Source organism: Spermophilus citellus, assembly GCF_964194105.1.
Source record: "Spermophilus citellus genome assembly, chromosome: 2".
In the NCBI taxonomy this organism is placed as follows: Eukaryota; Metazoa; Chordata; class Mammalia; order Rodentia; family Sciuridae; genus Spermophilus; species Spermophilus citellus.
Genome location: NC_138183.1, coordinates 148,214,886 through 148,228,490, shown reverse-complemented (window position 1 = coordinate 148,228,490; position 13,605 = coordinate 148,214,886). Strand labels below are relative to the sequence as shown.

The following is a 13,605-nucleotide window of genomic DNA, read 5'->3' as shown; positions in this document are numbered from 1 at the left end:
GTGACATGGGCACCAGACTAACAATTTCAATATTCGATGCCAGAGATTGCCTAAATAATAGAATTCTCTGTACAATTTTTGTCACCCATTTTTGCTCTTATATATTTACCAGAACTATACATGTAAGCTTTGAAGTCTTCTATCTTTGAAGGAAGAGTTGGAGGGCAATTAAAAGCCAACATCAGTGTTGATGTGACCTCAAGATTACAAAGAGAAGTACATGAAGGGTACACTGTGAGCCCTAGCCCTGTTGGAATCCTTCTCAGTGAATTCTTCTTGGGTTTGTGAGCCTATACCAGATACTTTTGCTTCCAATATATGCCTAAATGACATGAGTTGGGCTAATTGTTGGAGACAGATGTTCTCTTAAATCCTGAACACCTTGTAATAGGATTATAACCCTAGCGCTAGCCTGAACCCATGAGGACTGCATATTAGGTTCTGATCTAGTGCAATAGAGAAAGAGTAGGATTGATGGTAGACCTGAACCTGGGTTGCTCACCACATAAAGAACAGTGGAAATCCATCTGATGGCTCTCATAACTTATCAGAATGAAGTGGCCCTATTTGCTGTATTGTCAGTATTAGAATGCCTATTTGTATGCATACTTTGTTTTCTGGTCTTTCATAGATTCACTCATTGAATCTTCATTGGTTTTATTACCCTTATTTCCTGTGTCAAATTTGCTGACATGTCCACTGTTCGCACTGAATTCTGTCCCCACATCTCCTGTAGGCTGATTTACTGTCTTGCAAGAAGAAAGCAAAGGGCAGTTTTCAGAAAATCATATATAGCTAGGTACATGAAGACTAAGGCAAATGGCTTACCCCCTCAGGGGTAATTTTTCCATTTGCAGAATCGGGGCGCTAACCTACAGTCTATTAATACATTCATGTTGAATTTTCTAGAATTTGGAGCAGGACCTCAGCAGTTTTCTCTCAGTTATTGGATCATCTATGTGAAAACTGACTTTAGGAAAATTCGTGTGAATGCACTATGGATTCCAATCTAAATGTTCCTCTGAGTTTGCTATGGCTGTGATCAGTGGAACAGGACTGCAGGATCACCTGGATGCTTGTTAGAAATGCAGACTTTTGGGACAACACCAACGATTACTTTACTGAAGTCAGCATTTTAGCAAAGTTCCCTGGTTAACTTGTATGCACATTGGAGTTTGAGACCTGGGGGCCCAGTATTGTCAGGTGGCTGAATCCCACTCTGCAATCTAGATCATCTTTATCTATCACATGAGTATTATTGTAAAAGAAAAGTTTTCCAAGGACCATGAAACTTCTGGAACTACCCTCTGCACATAAAAATATGTCACTGATGTGTTTTATGCATAGAATTGGTCACTACACTTAATGTTCAGCCCCCTTTTCTCACTTTTCAGCTTTCAGACCAGACTAGGATTTGAGGCCGCCTGTGCTTTCAGGAACTGATGATACAGGCTGGGAACCCAAGAGAAATGCTGTTCTCATATCCTTGTGGTTTCCTGTACTCTGCACTTGTTTCCTGCCTGCCAAGAACTTGGCCACAGATAGATGATGGATAACCTTGCCTCAAGATGTTCTTACTCAAACAGAGGAGCTCCAATAGAGTGAGGAGACTTAATGAAATGCCCTGCCGATTCACCCCAATCCAGCACAGTCATCCTGGGGATTGATTATCTGATATTCCTCTCCCAGTTCAGTCCTTGTTTCTTTAAAATCAAGCAGCACAATTCACAATAGCAAGACTGTGGAACCAACCTAGATACCCTTCAATAGATGAATGGATAAAAAAAATGTGGCATTTATACACAATGGAGTATTACTCTGCACTAAAAAATGACAAAATCATAGAATTTGGAGGGAAATGGATGGCATTAGAGCAGATTATGCTAAGTGAAGCTAGCCAAGCCCTAAAAAACAAATGCCAAATGTCTTCTTTGATATAAGGAGAGTAACTAAGAACAGACTAGGGAAGAAGAGCACGAGAAGAAGACCAACATTAAACAAGGATGAGAGGTGGGAGGGAAAGGGAGAGAGAAGGGAAATTGCATGGAAATGGAAGGAGACCCTCAGGGTTATACAAAATTACATACAAGAGGAAGTGAGGGGAAAGGGAAAAATAATACAAGGGGGAGGAATGAATTACAGTAGAGGGGGTAGAGAGAGAAGAGAGGAGGGGAGGGGAGGGGAGGGGGGATAGTAGAGGATAGGAAAGGCAGCAGAATACAACAGACATGAGTATGTCAATATGTAAATCAATGGAAGTGTAACTGATGTGATTCTGCAATCTGTATACGGGGTAAAAATGGGAGTTCATAACCCACTTGAATCAAAGTGTGAAATATGATATATCAAGAACTATGTAATGTTTTGAACAACCAACAATAAAAAAAATAAATAAAAAAATTAAAAAAAATAAAATCAGTCCATCTTCCTTCAGATGAAAACCCCCATGCAATGAACCATCACATGGATTCTGTTTCTCCTCTCAGTTCTGAAGTTTTGCCTTATATATTTTGAAGTTCTTTTGTTAAGTGTATCACCATTTAGGATTATTATAACCTTCTTGGAGAATTGACTCTTCTATCATTAGGTAATGCATACCTTTATTGCTGATGATTTTTCTTTTTCTGAAGTTGGCTTTATCTAAAATTAACATTTCTACTCCAGATTTCTAGTGATTAGTGTTAGCCTAATACATTTTTCTCCATAACTTCAACCTATAAAATTGTTTTAATTTAAAGAAAGTTTCTTACAGAAAACATGGTGTTTTTTTTTAATTTTTTTGCTTGTTTTAGATAATCTACTCTGGCAATCTCTGTGTTTTAAACAGTGTATTTAGATCATTTATATTTAAAGTAATTATTGATATTATTTGGATAATATCTACTGTTTTCGTTACTATTTTCTTTTTTTTTTATTAGTTGCTCAAGACAATACAATGATCTTGACATATCATACATTTGATTCAAATAGGGTATGAATTCTCATTTTTACACATGTACAGATTGCAGGATCACATTGGTTATACATCCATGTGTATATATACAGCAATCCTAGTGTCAGTTGTATTCTGCTGCCCTCCGTCTCCCCTGCTCCTCCCCTCCCCTCCCATAACTATTCTCTAGCCATTCTACTGTGACAATTATCTCTTTCTCTCTCTTTTTTTCTTCCCTTCCCCCTCACACCATCGTATATGTATTTTGTGAACCCATGAGGGTCTCCTTCTGTCTTCCGTGCAATTCCCCTTCTCCCTCCCTTTCCCTCCCTCCTCTTTTCCTTGTTTTGTGGTAATCTTCTTCTCATGCTCTTCCTTCCTACACTGTTTTGAGTCACCTCCCTTATATCAGAGAAGACATTTGGCATTTGTTTTCTAGGGATTGGCTAATTTTGCTTAGTGTAATTTGCTCTAGTGCCATCCATTTCCCTGCAAATGCCATGATTTTGTTATTTTTTAATGCTGAGTAATATTCCATTGTGTATAAATGCCACATTTTTTAAATCCATTCATCTGTTGAAGGGCATCTGGGTTGGTTCCACAGTCTAGCTATTGTGAATTGTCCTGTTATGAACATTGATGTAGCTGTGTCCCTGTAGTATGCTCTTTTTAGGTCTTTTGGATATAGTCCGAGAAGGGGAATAGCTGGGTCAAATGGTGGTTCCATTCCCAGCTTTCCAAGGAATCTCCATACTGCCCTCCAAATTGGCTGCACCAGTTTGCAGTCCCACCAGCAATGTACAAGTGTACCTTTTTCCCCACATCCTCGCCAACACTTGTTATTGTTTGACTTCATAATGGTTGCTTTTCTTACTGGAGTGAGATGGTATCTTAGAGTGGTTTTACTTTGCATTTCTCTGACTGCTAGAGATGGTGAGAATATTTTTGTGTACTTGTTAATTGATTGTATATCCTCCTCTGTGAAGTGTCTGTTTAGATCTTTGGCCCATTTGTTGATTGGGTTATTTGTTTTTTTGTTGTTTTTGTTACTATTTTCTATGTTTCATTTGTTCTTTGATCTTTCCATCTTGTTTTTGCCTTTTCTAATTTTAATTAATCACTTTTATGTGATATTATTTTGTCTCTACCCTAAACATATTATATTTTTTTAAAAAATGTTTTAGCTGTTGCCTTATAATTTGTAATATACATTTAAAATTAATCTAGGACCACATTCAAGTAACATTGTACCATTTTATGCATTGTAACAGTGTTCCTAAATTCTTTTCTCCCATCCATTATGGAATTGCTCCTATGCATGTGTTTCACTTATTCACCTACCTCCCAAAAGAATTATTACTATTACCTTAAAATTAGCTTATAGATCAATTATGAATAAAAAGTATAGATTTATTTTTATTTTGATTTATTCCTTCTCTTTACTCTTCTTTCTTAATGTGGATCTGAATTTCTGACCTGTATTATTTTCCTTTATACTGTAAATTTCTTTGTTTAGGTATGTTTAAGTACACAGATACTTACTGTTGTTATAATTGCCTATAGTATTTTTTTTTTTTTAGAGAGAGAGAGTGGGGGGAGAGAGAGAGACAGAGAGAGAGAGAAAGAGAGAGAGAGAGAATTTTTTAATATTTATTTATTTATTTATTTATTTTAGTTCTCGGCGGACACAACATCTTTGTACATGGTGCTGAGGATCGAACCCGGGCCGCACGCATGCCAGGCGAGCGTGCTACCGCTTGAGCCACATCCCCAGCCCCTGCCTATAGTATTTAGTACAGTATCATTATACAAGTTTGGAGTCCAGGAGAAATAGGCTGTAATATATATCCTGGTGTGTAGTGGGCATACATCTAGGTTTGTGTGAGTATACAATATCATACCTTTCATCAAATGCTAGTAAGTGTTTTGTGTTTTCTTTATATACTTGTAGCCAAGATCTGAATTCTACTTTCACTAAACACAAAACTGCTCTCTCCCCAAGTCCTACAAGCTGCATATTTATGACTTTATTACACATCAGAAATTTCACAACAACACTATATGGACAACCTTCATGTCTGCGGCTATGTGTGTATCACTCAAGAGGTACAACTACAATACCTAGTGATATGACAATGGCATTCAATGTTCAAAGCAGAAAAATCAATCATATTGGAAATACCATCCTGAATTCACCTTTTTAAGATCCTCAGTTTCAAAACTAGAGATATTTTGACTAGCTGTTTTCCAAACTCAAGAACTAAGATCATACTCTGCTAATTTTGTTTCCATAGAAGATACTTTAAATACTTTTAAAAAATACAATATCAAGTGATTGATTTAGTTTCAGTATTGTACCAAAATAGGGAAGTTCTTAACATTTTAATTGTTCATGTAGGAGATGATGTTCTTACTGTTAAGAACTCTTTTTTTCTTTTTTTTTATTGGTTAAGAACTCTTATAGATACGATGCAAATCACTTATCAGATACATGACACTGCTTTTATGGACTTATTTAATTGGTTTAATCTTGACTCCAGCTAATATCTGTTTTAGGATATTTTTGTACTCTTAATATTTTAAAAAGGAGTAAATTAGCCTTGGAAAAAAGGAAAATCTTCCTACATTATACCAGTTGCATAACAAAATTTAAAATAATCACAGAAAACTTTTAAAAAACTCACAGTCACAACAATGCCATAAACTCAACAGAAGCAGAGAATGGAATGGTGGTGGCCAGGGTGTTGAAGAAGAGGAAGACAGGGAGATATTAATCAAAGGGCACAAATTTTCAGTTATACTGACGAAGTATTAGAGATTTACTGTACTTCATAGGGCTTATAGATGATAAACTGCATTTCATACCTAAACATTTGTTTAAAGGTGAAAGAAACTTTTGGAGGCAGTGTGTAGGTTCATTGTATGCACAGGTTTGTGATGATGGCTTCATGGTATATACTTATCTTTAAACTCATTTGCACACATTAAATATATAAATATTTTCATATGTTGATTATACCCCAACTATATGGTTTTTTAAAATTAAAAAAAGAAGAAGAAACTATTGTCACTGAAATGAAAGAGAAAGAAGAATATCACTGTGGTAGGTAGATCAGCACATTAACTCCTAGTGGGCAGAGGTTAGAAAATATAAAACATTGTTTCCCAGACTCCCTTGCATTTGGGGTTTTGATGTTATTGAAGTTCTGTCAGTCAGATGCACTTGAGAATTGGATGTTGAAACCAAGTCATATGTGGCAAAAAGCAGGACAATGGGTATCTGTATTTGCTAGTATAAACTGTGTGTTAGTACTAGAGCTGCCAACCATAACAATAGCTTCACATTTCAGCAGCTTTCTTAGTATCTCCTAATTAAGCAAGTGAGTTAGTGACTCAGGTCTACAGCATGGATTTGGATGGAGGTACAATAATAAAATAAATAAAATAATTTTAAAATCAGAAAGAACATGCACTATCTTCAGTTATTCATTCACAATGAGAATATCCTCAGTAGTACACTTAAGACTGTTCTCCTTATATCTTCTTAAATACTTACAGTGATAGAGAAAAGGTGGTATCATAAGGTTGCTTATTTTATTAATGTATATATTATAATAATTGCTTCTTATTTTTAAAATACATCTGTCTTCCTATTATGTCTGTCCATGATTCATGAGTCAGTTTATCAAACAACTCATATCACGTCTATCCACAAGTTCTGCAAACATCTGAAGACCACATTTTTCTCTCTTTTTATTCTTTGAGTACAAAACTCAAATCTCTGGAATTAATTATCAGTACTTTGAAATTAGAGTCTCAGCTTAGTTTCCTCCTAATTATTTAATATTTAAGTTACTTACTCTTTGTTTTGTAAAAAAATTATGTCAAACAATACCACCTACTTTATGAAATTTCTTTTAGAGATTAAGTGTAATAATAAATGAAAATTTTTATCACAGCTTTTATTATGTGGTAAGTGCTTAGAATTAATTATTAATTAAATAATAACTGTTTTGATAATTTGTTTTTGAGACGGTTTATATATTTATTTTGGTCATTCTGTTATGAATGGCTCCCCCATATTTCTCTTTTGAAATACGTACCTGAGGATACATACTGTTAGTAGATGCATAAGAGTTATTATCTAATTATAGTCCTGTCTTAAACAGTGATATTTACTAGAAACAAATACATAGTTACATTGATACACAGATATTTTTAAAAGTGATGAGAGAAATAGTATCACAAGCAAAGGCTTGAAGGTATGAAGGGTTACCAAATGTGGGCATAGCATAGCAGGTGATCTAATATTTAGTAGGCAGCCTATCTTCCCATGCCATCAATCTCATCCTCTTTATGATGATACCATTACTATTATCTCATGATTAGATGATGAATGAGGTTGACAAACTAATTGCTCCCTCAGAGCTATCACTGAGTTCCAATCAGGGCTTAAAAGGATGTAAAAAGCACTTCTAAGAAAGCAACCCAGGGAGAAAGAGTGTATGCTGGTCTCAGTTGCACAAACCCCATGAGATTCTATTTTTTATTAGTAAGGAATGGCGGCTCCTATGGATGGAGCACTCTGTGCTCTGCTCAGCAACGGTAAATGCAAGGTTAAACTTCTGTCAGGGTCTCACCATCAATCTCTGCCTCCTACTTATTAACGAGACCACATATGGGGACCTTTCTGGTCCTTGGAGCTTCTTTTTTTCCTGAAATGGACTTAAAAATCAAATAGCATCATCTAATCAGGGATTATCATGGTGTCTGATTATAGGCAAGGAATAGGGACTTCTGTGAGCCTTAGGTAACCAAGGGCAGGGAGTGAAGAGCTCACAGGAATTTGAGTTGTTCAGGGAGACTATTCAGGTGTGGCTAGAATTAGTAACAAGTGGTAGAATCTAACTCCCACCCCCTAAAATGTCGTTGTTTTTATCTTAGTGTTGATATTTTTGCCCAATTTAGAGTGGTATAGCTGACTTATTCTGGCATGGTCTTTATTTTTAGAAATGTTTTTCAGAGGCACGTTTCACAGCATATGATTGGAATTTCTATCTTGAATGTGGCTCTATAACGAGAAAGCTCCTGTATTAGATACTATACCACTATACTACAGCTGGTACTATGCTGTAGCATCAAAGGCATGGGAAAACCCAATTTTATGATCTCTAAAAGCTAAAGAGAATTTAGCCAAGTGTGGTCTAAAATGCAGACTGCAAATTACCAGGAATAATTTAGATGCAAAGATTTTTCTCACCTTCATGGAAAGCAATTGTGAGGACACATCTGGAAGGGTATAATTGCCCATAAGTGGAGCAGACTGTCTCAGAAAGCAGAGACAAAGAGAGGGCAGATTTGACTAATGATTAAGGGTGCAGACAATGAAATAAAACAGCTCTACCATATAGTAGCTTTGCATTCTTAGGCAATTTACTTAATATTTCTGAGCTTCTATCTCTTATCTGCAAATAGTAATAGTAAATTCTTATTATAGGTACACTTAAAAGATAAGTCACAGTTTCACAGCATGGATCCAGTCCTTGGAACATAGTAAGTACTAATTAAATGGTATGTGTGTATGTGTGTAAATATGTGCAATTATTATTACCTTGTTAAGTGAATAATGAGAAGGAGAACCTGCATCTTCCAGTCAGTAGATCCTGCTCTTCACTTATATAACCTTTCTGATTAGTGCTTCTGTTTCTTTTAGTTCAACATGAGACACTGTACTTTCCACTTTGTCACAGTAACATGAACTTGATGCTTTCCTTGCTGCTACTGTTTGTTTTGGTTAATATTTCTAAGTAGCCATAAGTCCATGTAGAAAAAAAATTAAAGTACTGGAATAACAAGAGCAGTGTCATGTGATAAAGTTGTGGAACTTAGCACTCTAAAATCCAGAGGAATGTATTCTGAAGAAAATGTTATCTAAGTCTATTCAACAGTGTTATTTAACAAAACATTTATTGGAAAATAATTACATAATACCAGCATTAATAGAAAATACTTAAATAACTATCTTTAAGATGCATAAAATAAAGGGAAATTTTTACTTAGGATATAGAGATTTGCCAGATATTTTCATGGACATTTCATAAACTTTACTGTGATACCAGGATGTTTTGTGCAAACATTGTTGTAAAAATTTTGGCTTCCATGTAGCAGATGATGAAACCAGGCCTATGGAAGACACTGTGCTAGTTATTTTTATTATTTCAGCTAATAAAAGGCTAAGCCAGGATTCATATAGAGTGACCTGCATCTTAACACAATCATTTTCTGTTCTTTGCAGAGTGTAATAAATAGTTGGAGTTTGTTACTTAAAGATATCACAAGCCTTCAAAATATAAATGTGCTCAAAGAGAATAAATCCATGGAAAAAGTTTTCTCACTTGAAGATGTTTTGAGTATAACTCTAAATTTCTGCTCTTGTCATGGTGGGCAATTATCAGCCTTTACAAAATATCCCTTCCAAAATTGGATTGACTGGCTCTGAAACATCCATCTCTTATTACCTGAAATTATTGCATAGATTTTTCTCTTGCCTTTCGTATGACGGCAGATTGCTTCTGTTTAAAAACATAGTCAAAGCTTGATAATGTGACTCTGTTGTTCAAATTTGGGTGCTTCATACCCCTACTCAGGGTCAGACTTTCTTACAACTATGATGAATCGCTCAGTGGTGACTGAGTTTGTCTTGCTGGGCATCCCAAACACAGAGGGCCTGGAGACCATGCTCTTTGTCCTGTTTTTGTCCTTTTACGTCTTCACCCTCATGGGGAACCTGCTAATCTTGCTCGCAATTATTTCCTCTACTCGGCTTCATACCCCCATGTACTTCTTCCTGTGCAAGCTATCTATTTTTGACATATTTTTCCCTTCTGTGAGTTCTCCCAAGATGCTGTTTTACCTTTCAGGGAACAGCAGAGCCATCTCCTATGGGGGCTGTGTGTCCCAGCTCTTCTTCTACCATTTTCTGGGCTGCACTGAGTGTTTTCTGTACACAGTGATGGCCTACGACCGCTTTGTAGCGATATGTTTCCCTCTACGCTACACCATAATCATGAGCCACAGAGTGTGTGCCATCTTGGCTGCAGGGACCTCATTTTTTGGCTGCATTCAGGCCACCTTTCTGACCACTCTCACCTTCCAGCTGCCCTACTGTGGTCCCAATGAGGTGGACTACTACTTCTGTGACATCCCAGTGATGCTGAAGCTGGCTTGTGCGGACACCTCAGCCCTGGAGATGGTGGGGTTCATCAGTGTTGGCCTCATGCCCCTCAGCTGCTTCCTCCTCATCCTCACCTCCTACAGCTGCATTGTCTGCTCCATCTTGCAGATCCGCTCTGCAGAGGGCCAACGCCGTGCCTTCTCCACCTGCAGTGCCCACCTCACAGCCATCCTGCTTTTCTACATGCCAGTGGTCCTCATCTATCTAAGGCCAACCCCAAGCCCCTGGCTGGATGCAACTGTTCAGGTCCTGAATAACTTGGTCACTCCCATGCTAAACCCTTTGATCTATAGTCTGAGAAACAAGGAGGTGAAATCATCCCTGAGGAAGGCCCTCCACCTGATTGACTTCCTTCCTGAATAATTGTAAAGAGAGATCAATAGCTAACACTTCAGCCACACATCAGAGCTGATGAAATATTTTTATTTGGTTTGCATAAGGTATTATTATTATCTCTATTTTATAGCATGGGGGACTGAGATGCTGAGAGTTAAAGTGATTTGTCTTAGGATGTGTAAGGAACAAGTAGCAGAATGAAGACTCCAGGGTTGGTCTTCTCACACTGGGATCCATGTTTTCTTGTGGACATCAGAGGGCTCATAAAGAGGAAGAGAAGTTTTCCCAGTAGGCTGAAAAAAAATGGAACTTGTGCTTCTCAATATTAATTGTCTTCATGCTTTTTCATTTCTACACCTCGTTTTCTTCTCATTCTGTTGCTGAAGATCAAGATGTGTGTGATACCTTACTTTATCCAGAGGAAGGAGAGCTGAGGAGTATTATCCAGGAAGAAACAGCCTACTTCTCAATCTTTCTTTTAGGGATCTGGGGAGGAGGGTGAGAGAGAATTACTTAGGCTGATATCTCTTAAACATGTGCCATTATGAAGGAATGTCTTTGCAGTAAGCTCAAATTCAGTATAGCTTCTGATTTCAGGGTTCTTCCCCAGCTCAGCATGTTGTTCTTGGATTGGGGGAGAGGCCTGGAGAAAAGAATTCCATCCATATCGCCTAAAGCAAACTAACCTGTCTGCTTGTCATAGTAGTTCTGAGACATGCTTACAAGTCTTGTGGTTCCAGGTACAGCCTAAACTCTCTCCATCTCAATAGAAGCTCAGAATGTCAGGCCCAGCCTGGTATATGGAGAACTAGGTTGACTTTTATGATAAGATAAAATTTGTATGGATTCTATCATTTAAGAGGCACCATAAGAAGCATTTGAGAAAAAGTATCAGTGGAGGAAATCCCAAATTAGGTAGCCCACGCCGCAGACTATTTTATCTATAGGGCAGATAAAGACAGAGGATCAAAGTTTAAGGGCAGGGAGACTGGAGAAGAACAGGAGTATTGGAGCAGAGGTTCAGAGAATAGTTTTGAGCAGGGTGGGGTGCAGGAAAGCATTTCCTGAGGCACTGGCTTTAAGCATGGCCCAGGGGCCAATCAACACCCAGCACCCTCCCCATATTCTCCATTTTACCCAAACAATTTCTGCAAAATACCACAGCACTCTCCACTCATGTTTACTTTTTGTTCCTTGCTAAATTCTTTTAAAAAGCAAAGCTTGTTCTGACTTTGACGTGTGTAATTTTTCTTTTCTGCAGCCCCTAGAGAACAAATGTGTGTTATGAGCCTCCATGGAAACCTATGACATAGACACTAAAAGTGATGTCCAGATCATGGTACTGACAAGGCAGAGAGAGGCTGTGGAGAGAGGCTTCCCAGGGAGTATCCACAGGGGTCTGCGCTGTTCATTGCCTACTCTCTCTGATGATTGGTTCTCAATGAAAATGGCTGAAGTCAATGAATAAAAAATCAGAAGTTAATGTTTTCAGTCACTTGATCTGCATAATGTTCTTGGTGCAAAAAATGCTATTTTTTCCTTTAGCACAATAACCATTCAAGCTAAAAGAAAAGCATTGCTATGTGGTATACTGGTTGACTGAGGTTGAAGGGCAACAATACCTGTCATTATTGGAAAGCTAGATCGGTGAGGATCTAGCCTATTCTCTATCATTCCTTTGTTTTATGTTTCAGCATACAGACAATTATTTTAATTCTTATCTCAGTGATATCCTATAATGACAATATCACAAAGTTATCTGTTATTGTCCTATTGATATTTTTTTAAAAAAAGTTTTATCCAATATTAAAGAATTAGAAAATAATATTAATGAAAAATAGGCTAAGTGTAAAAAACTATGATGCAATCAGTGCACATATTCCTCTACATACTTTAAAGAAAAGAGTGATGCCAGTGGAAATCCCCAGAGGTTCTGGCCTGATCCCATACTCTTTCCTCCTCCTGGATAACATCATTCTACTGAATGTGGTGTTTTCTTTGAATTTTGTCTCATATGTTTGTGTCCCTGAACACAATATTGCAAGGTTTTGAATCTTATATTAATAAAATTCTATTGAAATTTGCTTTTTTAAGTTGAAATATTAACTTTTAATATTTATGTATTTGTTTGCCTGAAATTAATTAATTCACTATTTACAGAGTGTAGCAGCCCATTAAATAAATACATCTACTTTGCCACTGTGTAGTATCACATTATGTCAATATATTAACATTTATATTTTTATTACTAATTAAATAAATATGAAACTCTTCTTTTTACGTAGCCATAATATTTTATTGAGTTCTTATGCCTCTCGTGTATACAAATGACACAAAGATACCATCACCAAACTCTCTTAAAGATTTCTTTCCATGAGGGAAAAGAGAAAACAGGAAAAACTATTTAGTTTGGATTTGCTCAACAACATACACTAGTACACAGGTTGGGTATCAGCAAATTATTTTGAAATATGCTCCCAAGAAGCATAGTAATGAAGTAAGTGATATAAGAAAGGACAGTCAATTAAGTATGTGTTTATAGCTCACTGTTATGGAGAACTGGAGCTCATTCCCATTAGGAATCCTCTGGAAGACAGAATAAAACCTTCTCCATTATTCCAAAGGATGCTGGGGTATTTTTGTATCAACCATTGCCCCAAACTTGTTAGTGGATGTTCTTTGGAACATTAATGATCAAGCCCTCTGGCCTGCTCTGTATACAGAGGCTAAAAAATCTTCCTTGGCCAGAGACTGCCCTCAGGCAGAGGACATGGGATCCCTCAGCATGCAGTGTGGTGGCACACACCTGTAATCCCAGCAGCTTGAGGGGCTGAGGTAGGAGGATCACAAGTTCAAAACCAGCCTCAACAAAAGCAAGACACTAAGCAATTCAGTGAGATCCTGTCTCTAAATAAAATACAAAATAGGGCTGGGGATGTGGCTCAGTTATCAATTGTCCCTGAGTTCAATTCCTAGTACAACCCCCGCCCCCCCCCAAAAAAAAAAGAGTAAGAGTTAACTAGGTGTAGGAAAGTGAAGAAAAAGGACAGATGAGTTGTCACAGTTCACTACTCTCTTTTCCTTTATTATTGGTGGAATAAAC

The 13,605-nt window shown here is 37.2% G+C and overlaps 2 protein-coding genes across 2 annotated transcripts in view; both read left to right on the top strand.

Annotated features, from left to right (window-relative positions):
- LOC308642264 (von Willebrand factor A domain-containing protein 5A-like) overlaps nt 1-2,016 on the top strand; it is a 31,375-nt gene extending 29,359 nt beyond the window's left edge. Inside the window, exon 18 of the mRNA XM_081281109.1 lies at nt 1,395-2,016. Coding sequence (XP_081137235.1) covers nt 1,395-1,411 — 17 coding nt within the window. The 3' untranslated portion in view covers nt 1,412-2,016. The remainder of the gene's footprint in view (nt 1-1,394) is intronic.
- A 7,583-nt stretch (nt 2,017-9,599) lies between these two features.
- Nucleotides 9,600-10,529, top strand: LOC308631423 (olfactory receptor 10D1B; the record flags this gene model as incomplete). The annotated part of the gene is made up of 1 exon (XM_081262636.1): nt 9,600-10,529. One exon carries the CDS (start codon nt 9,600-9,602, stop codon nt 10,527-10,529), a length of 930 nt encoding a protein of 309 aa, XP_081118762.1.
- Nucleotides 10,530-13,605: the final 3,076 nt, after the last annotated feature.